This window comes from Thermobia domestica, chromosome 6 (genome assembly GCF_964235325.1).
Source record: "Thermobia domestica chromosome 6, izTheDome1.hap1.1, whole genome shotgun sequence".
Classification (NCBI taxonomy): Eukaryota; Metazoa; Arthropoda; class Insecta; order Zygentoma; family Lepismatidae; genus Thermobia; species Thermobia domestica.
The window spans coordinates 250550138-250566418 of NC_137459.1; the positions used below are offsets into that span (position 1 = coordinate 250550138).

Genomic DNA, 16281 nt, shown 5'->3' on the forward strand with positions numbered 1-16281 from the left:
TTTTAAGTATAAATTTTTATGATATGACATTATGAAGCTTGTCTGACGTACAATTATCCAGAGATCTCTCTACACAATAAAGGGACATTAAATTAAACCTTGCTTTTGAAACGATTAGCATTTGGATTTCCTTGACGACTTTCCCATTTCAAAAATAATTATGTTTTAACCCTTTCCGGATCCCGGCTTTTTGGGCTATTTTTTAGACTTTCACTCAAGCAGCTACTGCATCGTCACTATTTATCCTAGGATCATGATTCATACCTCATTCTCTTCAGAATAGAGCTGGCTTTCAAATGGTATCACTTGTATGCTCATACCATATACCAGAAGCGGGGGAAATGATGTCAAAGGGGAAATTTCGGAGGGAAAATTTTTTCTCGAAATTTGGCCCCCCTGGACCCTCCTGGACCCCCCTGTGTGAACGTAGGCATCTAAAAAAAGTCTGATAAATAGTACTTGGTATACTGAATGGTTGTGCCAAATTTCAAGTTTCTATCTTGAATAGTAAGGGCGGGGGAAATTCTATCAAGAATTCCCACAATGCCCCAAATTACCACAAAACACTATGATCTCAGGGAAAAAAATCCTGAGACATCCCTAATTACCCTAGGGTCATGTGTCGCCCATATTCTCTTCTGAATAGAACTGCCTTTCAGGCGGTACCATTCACATGTCTCCATCATGTATATAAGGCGGGAAATTCCCGAAAAAAGGGATTTTTGGGTCTAAATTTCCCTTTTTTCAACTTTTAGCCCCCCCTGTTTTAACGCAGAAATCTGAAAAAATCTGTTGAATACTACTCGGTGGACTGAATGTTTGTGCACAATTTCAATCTTCTAGGTACAAAAATAAGCCCGCCAAAAAATTCAGAAAATGCCCCATATTACCCTATACAGAAGTATATTTTGAAAAAAAATCACTGAGACGTCCCTAATTACCCTAGAATAATAATTCGACCGTTATTCTCTTCAGAATGGAACTGCCTTTCAGACGGTATCACTCACGTACCTCCATCATGTATGTGAGGCGGGAAAATCGTGAAAACGGGATTTGTTTAGTCTAAAAATCCCTTTTTTCAATTTTTCCCCCTCTGGACCCCTGTTTTAATGCAGAGATCTGAAAGAAATCTGATAAATACTACTGGGCGGGTTGAATGTTTGTGCACAATTTCAATCTTCTAGGTGCAAAAGTAAGCCCGCCAAAATATATATATATATACCGACCATGTCCCATTTTCCCTATATAGAAGTATATTTTTCAAAAAATCCCTGAGTCGTCCCTAATTACCCTAGGATAATGATTCGACCGCAATTCTCTTTAGAATGGAACTGCCTTTCAGACGGTATGACTCACGTGTCCCCATCATGCATGTGAGGCGGGAAAGTCCTGAAAAACGGGATTTTTGGGGTAAAATATCCCTTTTTTCAACCCTTTGCCCCTCTGGTTCCCCCCCTGGTTCAACTCACAAATCTGAAAGAAAAAATCTGGTAAATACTACTCGGTGGACTGAATGTTTGTGCAAAATTTCAATCTTCTACGTGTAAAAGTAAGCCCGCCAAAAAATATTGAACATAGGCTTAGTAAATGAAAAAATACATTTTAGACTTATGACGTCATCACCTCCTATGTCCGGACGCAGGAAGGTTTGAAACCATACGTAATGTCTTATACAATGCCTCTGGACTTGAAAAAAAAAACGGACGAAAAAGCTCAAATAGAAGAGAAATAACGCAATGTACCATGAAAAACGCGTATGGGTCGAAAATACCCATAGGATCCCCAAAGGGTTAATCTTATGCCGTTTGGAAATGCATTTATTAGATTTTTCGTTGGTGTAGCTATTTTCACCTAACCGAGTTGTTATGTTTTATGTAATTTTTAGTAATTTTTTGTTTAAGTTTCTTATATTAGAACATAAGACTTGGTGAAACTGAAAAAAAAAAAAAAAAGTGAGTTTTGAGATGGTGGTGTGCAAGGTCATGGTTGCAGATTTGTGGCTGCACTGAGTTGTTTCTTATTGTATATTCGAAGCAATAGTGTTACGTTATTTAAAATAATTTCAGTCCACATTTTATACTACAATGATCCGTGTCAATTATACCAGAAAACCAAACTGAAACACTAACTAACCATAAGCTCGTTCTTATATTTTAGTAGCATATTTCATATGCAATATATTCATATTTCTTTCATTACTATACCAAAGGTCTTTATAATATAAGCTCTCAAAATTTACTAAATAAATTAGAAGTGTAACTACAGTAAAACCGCTGAATAACTAACAAAGATGGGTCATGATTATTTATTCTTAAATGAGAGTTGCCAGTTACAATGAACTTTTACGTGTTTAAATTACTCACAGTTCATGTGATGATTACGTGCAGCATGCAATAAATATCATACATTCGTTATTAATGTAAATATAGGCTAATATCAAAATATTTATTCAGTGTTTGATTTACTGTGGGATGAGGAAAAATATTCCTCTGTAAAGAAACAAAAGTGTCGTTGAAGGAAGTGTTTATATGGGTGTGTGCTTAATGCAAAACATCCTTCATGTGTAGTAATTTTCTTCTCAAGGACATGTCATCCCCGTGTCAAATCTCGTAATTCACATATTAGCTGTACTAAAAGTAGCCCAGTGAAAAAATTTCTAGGATTTCCACTAGAAAGCAATTTATTGTAGCTACCAATAAGGTAATTTTAAAATTCAGCTTGAAACTGTTCTCTGTGGTAGTTTGTCAAGCAAGCTTTAACAAACTCATTTTGTGAGGAAGAAATTTCCTGTCACTGTCCTGTAGAGCGATTTACTTTCAAATTGCAGAAAGTTAAAGATTATGCTCTCTGTATGGCGGAATTATCGGCAAGTTGTACATTACGAACTTGTTCCAACTGATCAGACCTGTCTCTGCTAAACGCTTTTGAACTAAGAATAATTTCTGTCCGTAATGAGGAGGTTATTAAAACGTTAGAAAAGGCCGTGTCCGTATCTGAGAGCGTCCGCAAAATAGAGGGCTTTATCTTTTAATAATACATAAATTTTTGATGGGGAGAAAAGGCCTGCCCGTATTATGGAGGTAGCAGGTATTGCGAGGTGTACATTCAGGGATGTTTCTCTGTATAAGTAAATATCATAAAAGCTTCAGTGATATGGGACTACAGAATCTTGAATTGTGTATGAAATGACTCAAATCTATTTCTGAAATGTATACTAGTCAACAACCTTATTATTCTAAAAATAATAATAATAATAATAATAATAACATGAAAAAAAACAAGAATATAAAATAGACTGGAAAGTTAATAACAAAGACAATTTTAATACAAAGTAACCTAAATAGTTCTTGCCGTTTTTGGTGTCCCATTAATCATGAGCTCACAGAAAGAAAATGAAATGACTTACGTGCCTTCCAAGTGACTGAAGTTGTCTGACCATCGATCTTCAGTAATACAGACATGTTGTGCACATACAGCAAACATAGCTCATCCAGTGTCGAAGAGAAATTAAGGTATCGAAGCAGCTTGTTCGCGTGTGCCTGTGTATGACTTTAAAGTGGGCCTGTCAGCTACCCCATCTAGTTGCCGCATATGGCTGGCATTTGGGGAGAATATCTTAAACGAACGCACCGCCAGGCATTGCCCGTTCGGAAGTTGTGTGCATTCGGATGAACCACAAAGTGGTCGACCACATGCGTTGAATGACGAGACCCTGAAAGCCGCCATCAAGGAGGACAGTGGTTTAACGTGTGATGAACTCGCAGAAAGGTTCCATGTTTCCGCTGATCACTTGCAGGGGATATGAAAATCATATAAGTTAAGCAAGTGAGTAGCCAACGCATTTTCGGCAGCCAGCAAGGAACAACGAGTGACAGCATGTTTCTTGCTCACTTAACATCTCAACATACCCACGTTTTATCGCTTGCTCACTGGTGACGAAAAATGGGTCCTCTATGACACTCCCAAGTGTACTAGATATTGATTTGCGCCACATGACCCTGTTCGTCACACCTCAGAACCATTTCTGCATTCATGAAAGGTTATGCTCTCTGTACGGTGGAATTGTCGTCAAGTTGTACATTACGAGCTCCTTACACCTAACCAGACCATCACTGTTGACCTCTAATCTCAGTAGCTGCAAAGGGTGTACCATGCATTGCTGCAGAGGAAGAAGGCATTTGTGGCTCGCAAGGGTGTACTTTTCCTGCACGGAAATGCCAAACCACATGTGGAAAAGAGGACCCAAGAGACCTTTCAGCAACATCGCTGGGAAACAATGTACCATACACTATATTTACCGGACCTTGCACCAAGAGATTACCACCTGTTTCAATCTCTCTACAACCACCTCCATGGGAGATCTTCGCAAATGAGCGAAATCTGCGGAACGCACTCATGGACATATTTGCATTCACGCCAAGTTTTACCACCGCCAAATTTTACCACCAGGGTACTGTGCAGCTGCAGGAGCGTTGGCGGAAGATTTTGGGTGCTGAAAGCGATCATTTCGAAACCTAGAGGTAAGTACCGTTCACTGTATTGCTCTTTGTTTACCACTGCTCTATAACGGCAAGAACTTTCCTTGGTAGCCTTGTACAATTGAGTCAAAACGCTTTTATGAAGCGTGTAATTCATACGTTTCACGCTTTTGAACGTAGAATTCCATAATAGTTGAGTTTCTCCTTTTTTTCGGAAATTAAATAATGATTAATTTGATTTTGTTTTAGATTTTGTAATTTAGCAGAACTAGTGTTTACAAATCGTAATAATTCATTATTTATTTTTATATCAGTAAGATAGCTAATAGTACCACTGACAACATCTCTACCAAATACAACACAAATTCCATATACATTTTGTTCACAAGATAAAGTGTTTTTGAGCAAAATTAGTCAATACATTTTATGATTTAATAATAGTTTATTATGAGATATGTAGTTTAGGTGCTCATAATTGAAATTATGGGTTCTTTTTATTGTCACTATATTACTGTATTATTTAATGGTCTTATTAAACTGTGATTTAAAGAATTTTTAAGATGAACGTTGATGCATAAAAAAACACATACATAAGGTAATCCTTAGTTACAATAGAAGAAAAAAGCAACTTATCTTGAAAATTAATCTCCTAAAAGCTGTAAACACTTCAGACAATTGCGAAACTTAAGGTGTAGAAAGCCTATTAATAAACACAATCAAATAAATAGATTAAGTATACTTCGAACAACAGATCGAATCAAGAATTATTTATTGATAAAATTCTAGATAGTCCAATAAAAATGGGAAGTACGTCATTAACTAAACTCAAGTCCAACTGAAAATTAAAGGAAGTTTATACAAACAAATCTTTGTGAAAACCTTAAGAACTACAAACCTTATACCTGTTATATTTTCATTGTATTTTGAAAAAAAAAGTGTAAATTTTTTGTGGTGTTTTATATTAAAATTAATCGGTTTGTTCAACAAAATTAGTAGTATTATCAATTTTAATCCATTGAATAAGTTCAGCACAATTTTTCTAGAAAATGCTCCTGTCTTTACGAATAAAACTCTTTTTTTTTTAACTTCACAATGAACAATAGTGGTACTTAGTAGTAAATGGTAATTGAGTTTGAGTTTAACGTTCTTTTCAGCAGCGAGGCTATATGAAACATGTATCTACTGATTAACGTGAAATCCGAACCATATGAGTTCCCGCCGGTAACTAGGTACTCGATACTTTATACATTTTCATATGCACATTCATAATGTTTATTCTAATTTTGATCAATTTAACGATTCAGTTGTGTGTTTCGGAATTTGGTTAACCGCTCGTTTTGTAAGTTATGAAGCAGTTTACACTAAGACAGTTTGAGAAATAGTTAACCACTATTATTATATTCCATTTAAATTGAAATTTGATATAAAATCTGGGTATAATTTAGGTATAACCAACATATCGGGGTATTTAATTTATCATTCTCGATAAACTTTTTGCAGCTTATCATGTTCGCACTTTGATTGGGAGATCAAAGCAGGCTTAATTACTTTATTACTTTATATAATAAAATATTCTATCAATTTAATCAAAATAGGGCAAAAGTAAAATAAATGATTTTTGGGTATTGGAACATCTTCCCAACATTTTTCTAATAAGAATTAACTGTCTATCACTGATAAATTATACTCACTATATTTGCATCTGCTTTTCCCCCTTCTTTCACTAGGAGAAGTGGTATTAAAATATATATTGACAGGAGCGTAGAATACGCGTTACATATTTGAAATAGAGATCGATTTTAAACTGATAGTTTATTCTTTACGGTAAAATCTAAGCTCACTCGTGAATTTGATCTTTTAAAAAAAAGTAAGAATGAAATTTACTAGAAGACACTTGAAATGCTCGCAAATATTACATTTACCGACAAATTATACTCCCACTGAAAACTCAATCAAAAGAAATCTGTTATGTTAATACTTTACTGAAATCCCATGTGTGTTTATTTATGACAAATGTTTATTATTCAGCACCAAAAGTAATCATATTTTAAAATTATGGATCCTAAAATGTTTTAATGTGTACATCTTGGGTTTTACGGTGACAGTAAAACATGTAACAAGAAACTACTGTACAAACTGATTTCTACTTGTAAAGTTTGCAATACTACAGGAAACGATGCTACCTCGAGCTAAATATGAGAAAGCGAAGTAGAAAATATTGCAGTAAAAGAATCAATCTATAGTTACTGATCTAATTTCTAAGCATGCTGTGTTTACAATCTTGTCTCTGCAGTTTTGTGCTAAATTCCTACACTTTGCAAGAAGCAGAAAAAAACATCTAGATTTACTACTAAATATCCCTTTAATATTCCAGCAATATTTTTATTACTTTCTTTTATAGTTTCTTTTACTACAGAGTGGCATTTCTATACCTCGCTTCTATGCGGCAGGAGAGACCAAAAATTGCAGTGACAATATTCTCCTTTCAGCATAGAAACTTACACGAATGTAGTTCTGAACTCTCAAAAGGCGGGACCTGGAGGGTTGGAGGGATCAAATCCTAACGACCCTAGGTATCCGTTGGCACAAAATCGCATTGGGTTCCTTGTGAGCGAAGTGTGAATGAAACACCCGCTACAAAACAGAGATGGTAAAATACATACATTATACAGTCTATATCTCATATATATCTTCAAGTAAAAATAGAAATTTTACGAAATGTACTAAATAGTAAAGTTAGTAGATACTGAAGCAGCGTATTTTCGAACATAGAACAGAAGATTATCTGAATTTCTGTCTAATTTCAATGTCAGTAATTTAGCACTGCACCCAAGTTCGTAAATGTTCTTATTTAGGTACTATTATGCTCAAAGTTCTTCTTGATTACAAAATGTTTTTGAATGTAAACGTTTTTATTTTCGTAAGTGGTGAATTTAGTAATGTCACTCAGACATTCTTCTGCTCATGTTATCATTTTACTTCAAACAAAGCTAATAATGAATTAACATTGATGCCATCACAAGAATGCATAAAATTCTCCGTCATGCGCAGTTATAATGTGTATTATAAGTATATGGCAAGGCGATTGCTTACAACTTGGTAAAACCACTCTATTTTAAAAATAGATAAATTGGAAACCATTTAAATAATTATATACACAATGGTGATTCATTTCTGTAGGCCGTTATATTTTATATAGAATTGGACATAGCAGTATTTATATGAAACTTCCATAGCAGTCAATCTGAAAGCACAACAAGTGATTACATTAAGGCTTCCTAAAGTAATATTTACAAAATCTCATGTTTGATCCTGGAGCAAGCCATCCCAATATAAATTCTCTAAATATTATCAAATGAATTTTTTAAGCACATATAGAGCATTCAGCAGTTATAAGCGTTCATGCTTCGTTACGAAAATATTCATACTGTGATGAATGCAATAATTTCTGAAGCAATTGCATTAACTACATTGGGCACATCTATAGTTGATGTTGCTTTAAAATATTTTTATATAATGATTTTGTATGCTCTGGTAACAAAAGTATTTCCATTCAATAATTTACAACATGAGTAATCGATATTTGGTATTTAATTTCTACTCTCTAACGATAGAGTACTGTTTCCCTACACACTAAGTTGTTTTATAAACAATTCACTAAGGCCATGATAAGTGTTAATATAATGTTATTATTATTTGAGGTATTGTAAAATATACTGTGTAAATTATTACGTTTTCTTTCAAATATTCAAAGTATTCGAAGTCTGTAGAGCTCAATAACGTAAAGAAAATTGATTAAATAACGTAAGACATAAAATTTTGATAAAACAACCTAATATTGTATGGTCGTTACAATCATTTGATTTCACAATTCAATTTCTTTTCTCTGAAAAAAAAAATGAGAAAATATTATATAATCGTATATTTCCTATAGAGAAATTTCAAAATAGAAGCTTTATATTCCTTCTGATTTTGAATGTACTCCTACCCCATTATGTTCTGTTAATCTTGTGATTTTTCGCTTATTTTACTCTACACAATACCACATCGTTACAGAAATGCAACTACAGATTAAGAGTATGTTTGTTTCTCTTATTGAAGGTTGGCGAGTGAGATAAGTTGTAGATGCTTACAGTACTATTTATAGGCAATCACGAGTGTCTTATATTACTTAATATATTTCTTTTTAGAAAAAAATATACTGAGTTATAAAGTTATTTTTATATTTTTTTGTATCAGTAAGTCATACCTACCTTCATAGCTAGTGACATACATGCACGCACACACCCTCACACAAACAAACACATACACACAAGGGCAAGTCATATATATGCAAGAAACACTACATATTAGCTAAACGTATTAGTGGTATTTACAATATTATCTTAATCAACACGAGGTCAATGGAACCCATAATTTACAAATTTGAGCACCTTAACTTACGAAATAACTCAAAATATTCCAGAATATAGATAGTGTGATGACTTACGAACATTTCTCGAAACAAAAACTGAAACTATTAAACTTCATTTTAGTTGTGAATCTATTTTAATATTTCTGTGTAAAAATCATAATAAATCTGAAACAGAGACAGTAAGAAGTAACTTCATCTAAATCTAATAAGAAAACAAAGAAAGGTAGATTTATGACCAAATGAAAAACATTTGACTGAAGAAAATATTATGTAATCAATAAGAAATATGCTACTTAAAGTATAATGTGTCTAAATTACTGACAACGACAAGTGAGCTTTTGTTAAAAAAATATTTAAAGTTCTTCTCTAAGATCACACCAACCTTTTGATTTTACTGAAAAACTTAAATGCATTGAAGTACATAAAAAAATCCAGATAGTATCTGCAAAACGATATTACGTGATTTAACAATTATTTCAAGACGTTTCCTATACAGGGTGTTACAAAAATGTGTCACAATATTTTGGGAACAAATTTCTCACACCAAAATACGAAAAAAGGGTCCACATGGAGGAGTTATAGGGTGCCAAAAACGTGAAACAAGTGAACTTCATAGCTCCACTACTATGGGACCTATCGTAGTCAGATCAAGATATCAATGAGGAACTAGGATGTGAGCTATCCAAATATCCGTGTGTAAGAATGCTCCAGTACTTGCACACTAATTTTTAGAGAGGTAGATGGAGAGTGATCAAGTACTCCCAAACAACCTCTCTAAAACTGATTGTACAAGTACCGGAGGTTCTGAAAGATGGATATTTGGATAGTTCACATACTAGTTCCTCAGTAATGTTTTGGCCTAACTACGATTGGTCCTATAGCAGTGGAACTAGGGACCTTTAAAGTTCATTTTTCCATGTTTTCAGCAGTCTATAACTACGAAACCATGCACTTCTTACCACAGGTCCGTAAGATTGTTTTTTTTTATTTTGATGTAAGGAATCTATTCCCAAAATATTGTGACAATTTTTACAACACTCTGTGGTGTATAAATTTTGGTGCGCAACAATAATAATATCCTAAACTGCGCACCGAAATTTCTAGTCTAAATGAAGAGGTTTGGAAACAGTTATTAGTTGATTTAATAGACTTTTCTTTGCTATTATCTGTCTTACTTATTACAGTTTTGATATTATTAATTGTCTATATTAAGTTATTCACTTTTTTGAGTGCCTTGACCTTAGCGAAGAACTTTGAACTTATTCTTTGACTACAATTATGTTTCAATTTTGGTTCTTTTGCAATTACCAATTTAACCTAATATGCATGGTGGCCACAAAGTCCCGTTATCCCTTGATAAATGCTAATATAAGTTTTCCCGTTACTCTCGCCGTGCGCAAATATCTTACGAAAGTCTTTCCTGGGCGTTAGATTTGTCATGGTAGTCCAGATCTGCCCGTACCACTTGCCTGACCACCACAAGACCCGGACCTCACCACCTGTGATAATGCACTATGTGGGTTCATAAAGGGCATCGTTGCACAAAACCGTTACGATACCACAACCAATGTGACAGAAGCTGTGAAACAAGCTTTCACTCAAGTTTCACCTGCAATACTCCGCAAAATGTTGCACAGAACCTGACGGAGTATTATACTTTATCATGAGAATGACGGTCGACACACTGATGCTTTGAACGATTAATCTTTCCTATAACAATAAAACTTCTCGAAAGCATTGTTGTTCATGTCATTCAGTTCTTTCACTGTAGTTATTTACGTACGTTAGTGGTTTATGTTACTTATTTTCAGGACTTTGTGGCCACCCTGTAAAAATTTACAATTTGATTATTTCTTCATTTGATCAGAAATGTATTTTATTAACATTCAATTATGTTTCTTTCTTCCTTTTTTCTCTTTCCGTTTCATACAGTTCCATTACACTAGTGGAAATTGCATTTAATTGAAGTTCATTGTAAGTTAATGAAGAGTAAGGCCATGTTAAACTTTGTAGACACAAATTTTAAGTAGCCTACTAATGGAAATAAGAAAAATTAAAGATAATGTCAAATTAATTTTTAAGAACATTCCACATTCAACCATAGACATTAAACATCATAGATGGTGTGGAGACGTGGAGTCAGAAATGGCTTTTCAGAAATACAAACGCTCAGGTGAATGGGCGTGGTGTGCAATGTAACTTGATGGCAGTAACGAGTTGGTTTTGCAGGTTGACGACCTGGTGTGGAGTACGCGCAGAATAATGTTTGTTTAATTTCAGAAAGAAGAAAAGAAGTAAGTAGTAACTAGTGGTACAATGTAATAGCACGTTTGTGTTTTCATGAATAAAATTCATGAATTTGAGTTTTCCGTTCGGTTGATTTTAAGCAACGCAAGCATCCCCGCTCATTCTAACGATATGCAGATGACTGTTCTCCTCCTTGATATTCTTTCTCAATCTGCATAATCATTGTGGGAACTTTAGATAGAAACTGATCAATACTTCAACTCTGCGATTATCTTGGTGTTACTGTAATGGAAATTAGCACTGTAATGTGAGAAACCATACAGGTTCAAGACATACAACTGGATGTTAACACACATAAAACGACACCAAACCCAAAATACAATATTAATTATTTCTCCGTGCGTATATTTCTTAACATCATTCCACATTGTCACTCATAAGTATATAAACTGAATATACCATATCCAACAGAATAAATAGGGTCTCTTTTATTACGAAGTTATGTGCTAGTACGCTGTTTTATATTATTTTAATTGATATAAAGCAAAACAACTTGTAGTTAAACTTCCTCAAAATTAAAAGACTGAGGATTTAGTGAAGAAATGGTGTACAACTACTACTTTGTTGAACACAGGTAACGTGAAAAAAGCACGGAAAGATTTTGCTAACACTGTCAAAAGAAGACTCAGCGACTCAACACACGTTTAGTCCAGCAGGTGGACATGCTTAGTAGTTCAATTAAGTGTGTAAGTGTTGTTCACAAATAAACATAACGTGACAAGGGAAAACAACTCCATTAATTTTAGTGATTTCTAAGAGACCGCAAAATTCATACTATTTCGTTTGAACCAGCAAAGCCTTGTTTATCCATTATCACGTGTCAATCAGGATATGATAGAAAACCAGACATCGCCCTGCTGAAAACATGTGTTGTGACATTAAGTAATCCATAATTTAATAAAAAGTGCGAACAACAGCACTAAAATTTATCGTTTCAAGTTATTAAACTAAATCATGTTATGCTGTAATTATTACTGAAACATTTAATTGTGAAATGCGAAGAACAAAGCTACAGAGCGTTTTCGGAAACCTTGTTCGAAGAAAGCTCACCTATAAAAGTAAACTACCACATCTAGATTTTCTCATGAGAAATGATTAATTTCATATATTACGGATATTAATGAAATATTTGCGTATGATGTATCAACAAATTTGTTTGAGTCATATTTGAGGAAATTGTGAAGAAAAGAATACCCTGACTCTTAGGAGTAAACTATTTCTTGTGGATATTTCCATGAAAAGCACGGATGTGCGTGAGGCAAGATGATATGAGACTTATGGCCGTCTCGTCTGGTTTCAAAAATATATTCCTGTCTCTAACGTATCTTGTCTTGAGAAGTTCTGACTCGTCTCGACTCGAAAGACGAGACAAAATAATACAAGGTAAAATTACAATAAAAATAATAAGATGTCAAAAATTTGCAACATTCTGATCAATATGCAACGAATCCAACAAATTGGGCGAAAGAACAGAATTAGGACGAGACAACGGTCAGTTGACGAAGCAATATATTTTCTACCTTTCTGGGCTGTCCTACTTTGAAGTCAGTAATTTTGTTTTATACCTTGTGAAATTTTGATATTTGGATGCTCATCAGTAGCGGTCTTACGTTTCCATATTTCTAATAAATAAATGAATAAATAAATAAATAAATAAATAAATAAAAGAAATAAAAACACCGAAGTAAAAATTCTGAAATATATCTACGTAATTATTTAGTACTTGCAAAGTTCAACGGTAAAAATAATCTTCAATACAACTATGAATTCATTGGTTTAGAAGACGAACTGAATTAGAACGAAGATCACCTCAAAAACCTAGATCACTTCATTGCAGTATTTTGTTATCTCTAGAAAATCACGCAAATAAATTACAATATTATACTTTCATCTCTGAACTATATATATATATATATAAAATGGATGGGACTGCAATGTACCTACGGATAGAACACAAAAAATACTAAGTTACAAAAAAGACTACTGTAAGATTGTTTTACACAACTAAGTTCGATGCGACTATGTTTATGTTCCAAATAGGTGTCGCTAGCTTTTGCACTGCCGTATGCAATCAACACACTTGGTCTATTTGCATATATACGCTCAATAATACTTATAGCATGATCTTAGAAAGGTGTTGGACCATTTATCTTGATACGCTCTTGTAACTTTTAAAGAAATAAATAAAAAGCGCTGAAATTTTGCACCCTGTAAATCTCAACAAAGGTACATTGCCTGACATACACTATGATACCACCAGGTTAACAGTGTTGCCAACCCAACACAAAATATAAAAGCGACACTACGTTGGGTTATTACATGTTCCAAATCTACACGCCAGAAGAAAACTTACAACATTAAATTTGTTATTCATTGTTGCAAACTAAGGACAATATAGTATTACATATATATCCAAATTTTGGCTTCCCCTATAACCAGTGGTGCTATTCAGCCGGTTCGGACCGGTTCCCTAGAACCTGTTGTTAAAATATTTCCAATTCACAGAACAGTTTATTATAACCAGACATAACAGTAAATTTTACCCAGTTATACCCAGGAACAGTAAATTTTAGTTTGACTATCTTTAATTTTAAAAATTCTTACAACTACAGGGTTAAGCATATGATCGCTCAGAACAAGGTATGTAGGGATCTACCGACTTGTCTTTTGTGGTTTCCAGTGAAAAAAATGCTTTTATGTACCTTGCAAGGTTTCCTAAGAGAGTTATATCTAAGTACCCTACTATCTCTTTCTCTCTCTCTCTCTCTCTCTCTCTCTCTCTCTCTCTATATATATATATATATATATATATATATATATATATATATATATATATGTATATATCTTGTTCACCTCAACCATAGGTTGGTGGGCGACATAGAAATTTTAAAACTTTTCTCTTGCTTGGGAGAGCTGTTTTATACTTTGATAAGGCCTCTTCTTCGTAACTGCATGTAGATATTCCACCCTTGGTCTTCCTATTCCTGGTTTTACTTCCGCCTTTCCCTCTATCAGCACAGTGACCCAATCGGAGTGTTGAATAAGATGACCAAGCATGCTGTTTCTTCTTTTTCCTATTATCTTCATGATTTGTCATCCTTCAATAGCTTCCTTTAGTACGTCTTCATTTCTTTTCCTTTCGGTCCATGATATGCGCAACATTATGCGTCTACACCACATTTCAAATGCTTCCAGTTTGGATATTTCAGCTTTTCTCAATGTCCACGTCTCTGATCCGTACAGCGCCACGCTCCATACCAGTGTCTTAATAAATCGTTTACGAATGTCCCGCATTTCTTGATGTTAGTAGTCCTCTTTTCCTATATATATATATATATATATATATATATATATATATATATATATATATATATATATATATATATAGAGAGAGAGAGAGAGAGAGAGAGAGAGAGAGAGGCAGAACCGGTTGTTTGAAAATTATAAAATTATAATAACACCACTGCCTATAACAGCAATAATGCATATCCAAAGTACTTTAGTGTCTGATGCTATGATCATGAGTGAATGGAATTTTAAATGGGTTTTCGAATGAATAGGAAAAAGAAACAAGGGATTGAAAATTTGACTTTTTTAAATTAAAAGAAGCCTGCATTTCAATAAACTGCTTAGTTAACCCTTATCCGGGCAACCGGGTCCTCCCAGGCCCAGTAACTTCATTTTTTTCGAATTTCTCAATAACCATACCTATTTCGATAACATAAAATTCTAAATTCTTATATCTTTAGTCGAAGTTAAAATCATGAATATATCGAGTTGATAAAGCTAATGGATCATTTTTTAAATGTAGAAAACCTTTTCCTGACGTAACCGTGCAATCGGGGCCTAGGAGGCCCCGTGTATCTTTAGTGCAATTCCTGTGAAATACTAGATCAGAAGGCTATTGTATATTGTCCGCAGAAGGGTTAAATACCTCATCCAATTATATATTTTACTTTCAATAGATCCGAAGATGATAATTCCGTTCACAGCAATTCAATTCCTCAACCAGTTCTATATACTGTATATGGTGATTAATGCTAAAGTTTGCAATACTGCTTAAATTACGTAAATTCGAAGACATATTGTAATTATACTCAAAAAAAAAAAAAAAAAAAAAAACGGATTGTTGTAGAGTTATAGGAGCAAAGTAAATCGAAGATTATTTTCAAAATTTCCCGCTAATAAACCATGTTAAGCAATATATTAAATTCAACCATATATATATAGGGTGTTTCAGATAAAACGTCCAGTGCTTATAAATCCGAAACGGCTGAGAATAAAAATATGAAAGAAAAACTGAGATAGGAAAATGTCATAGGGCGCATCACATGGTGTTGTTGTGGTGACCCCCAGGGCCCTCCTTCAAGGGGGCCTAGGGGCCAACTTCAAATTTTTAAATAGGAACATATATTGAATCATACCTCGTTCAATAGTACTTGAAAAACGAAACAACTTTTGTAGGAAACAATTTTTGATTTGGGCCACCGTTTTTAAATGGCCGCAAAAAGTGGGTCCTATATAAGATAAAACGTCCAGTGCTTATAAATCAGAAATGACTGAGAATAAAAAGATGAAACAAAAACTGAGATAGGAAAATGTCATAGGGCGCATCACATGGTGTTGTCATGGTGATCCACAGGGCCCTCCTTCAAGGGGGTCCAGGGGCCAACTTCAAATTTTCAAATAGGAACGTGTATTGAATCATACATCATTCAATAGTCCTTGAAAAACGAAAAAAACTTTTGTAGGAAACAATTTTCGATTTGGGCCACCGTTTTTAAATGGCCGCAAAAAGTGGGTCCTATATCAGATAAAACGTCCAGTGCTTATAAATCCGAAATGACTGAGAATAAAATCACATGGTGTTGTCGTGGTGATCCACAGTGCCCTCCTTCAAGGGGGCCCAGGGGCTAACTTCAAATTTTCAAATGGGAACGTGTATTGAATCATACCTCATTCAATAGTCCTTGAAATACGAAACAACTTTTGTAGGAAACAATTTTCGATTTGGGGCACCGTTTTCAAAATGGCCGCAAAAAGTCCTGTATCAGTTTGAAAAATGAAAATGAAATCTTTGAG

General features: G+C 34.2%; 1 protein-coding gene across 5 annotated transcripts in view; it reads right to left on the minus strand.

The window, feature by feature from the left end:
* The window catches only part of LOC145688474 (uncharacterized), a 306168-nt gene that overhangs the window by 25063 nt on the left and 264824 nt on the right, over positions 1-16281 (minus strand). For 2 of the 5 annotated variants that reach the window (XM_081762754.1, XM_081762753.1), the window contains one exon: positions 7001-7112. The exons of 2 other annotated variants lie outside the window; for them this stretch is intronic. In XM_081762754.1, coding sequence (XP_081618880.1) covers positions 7048-7112 — 65 coding nt within the window. In that variant the 3' untranslated portion in view covers positions 7001-7047. Of the gene's footprint in view, positions 1-6991; positions 7113-16281 lie in introns of those variants that run through there. One more of the 5 variants, XM_081762756.1, reaches the window with a different exon arrangement.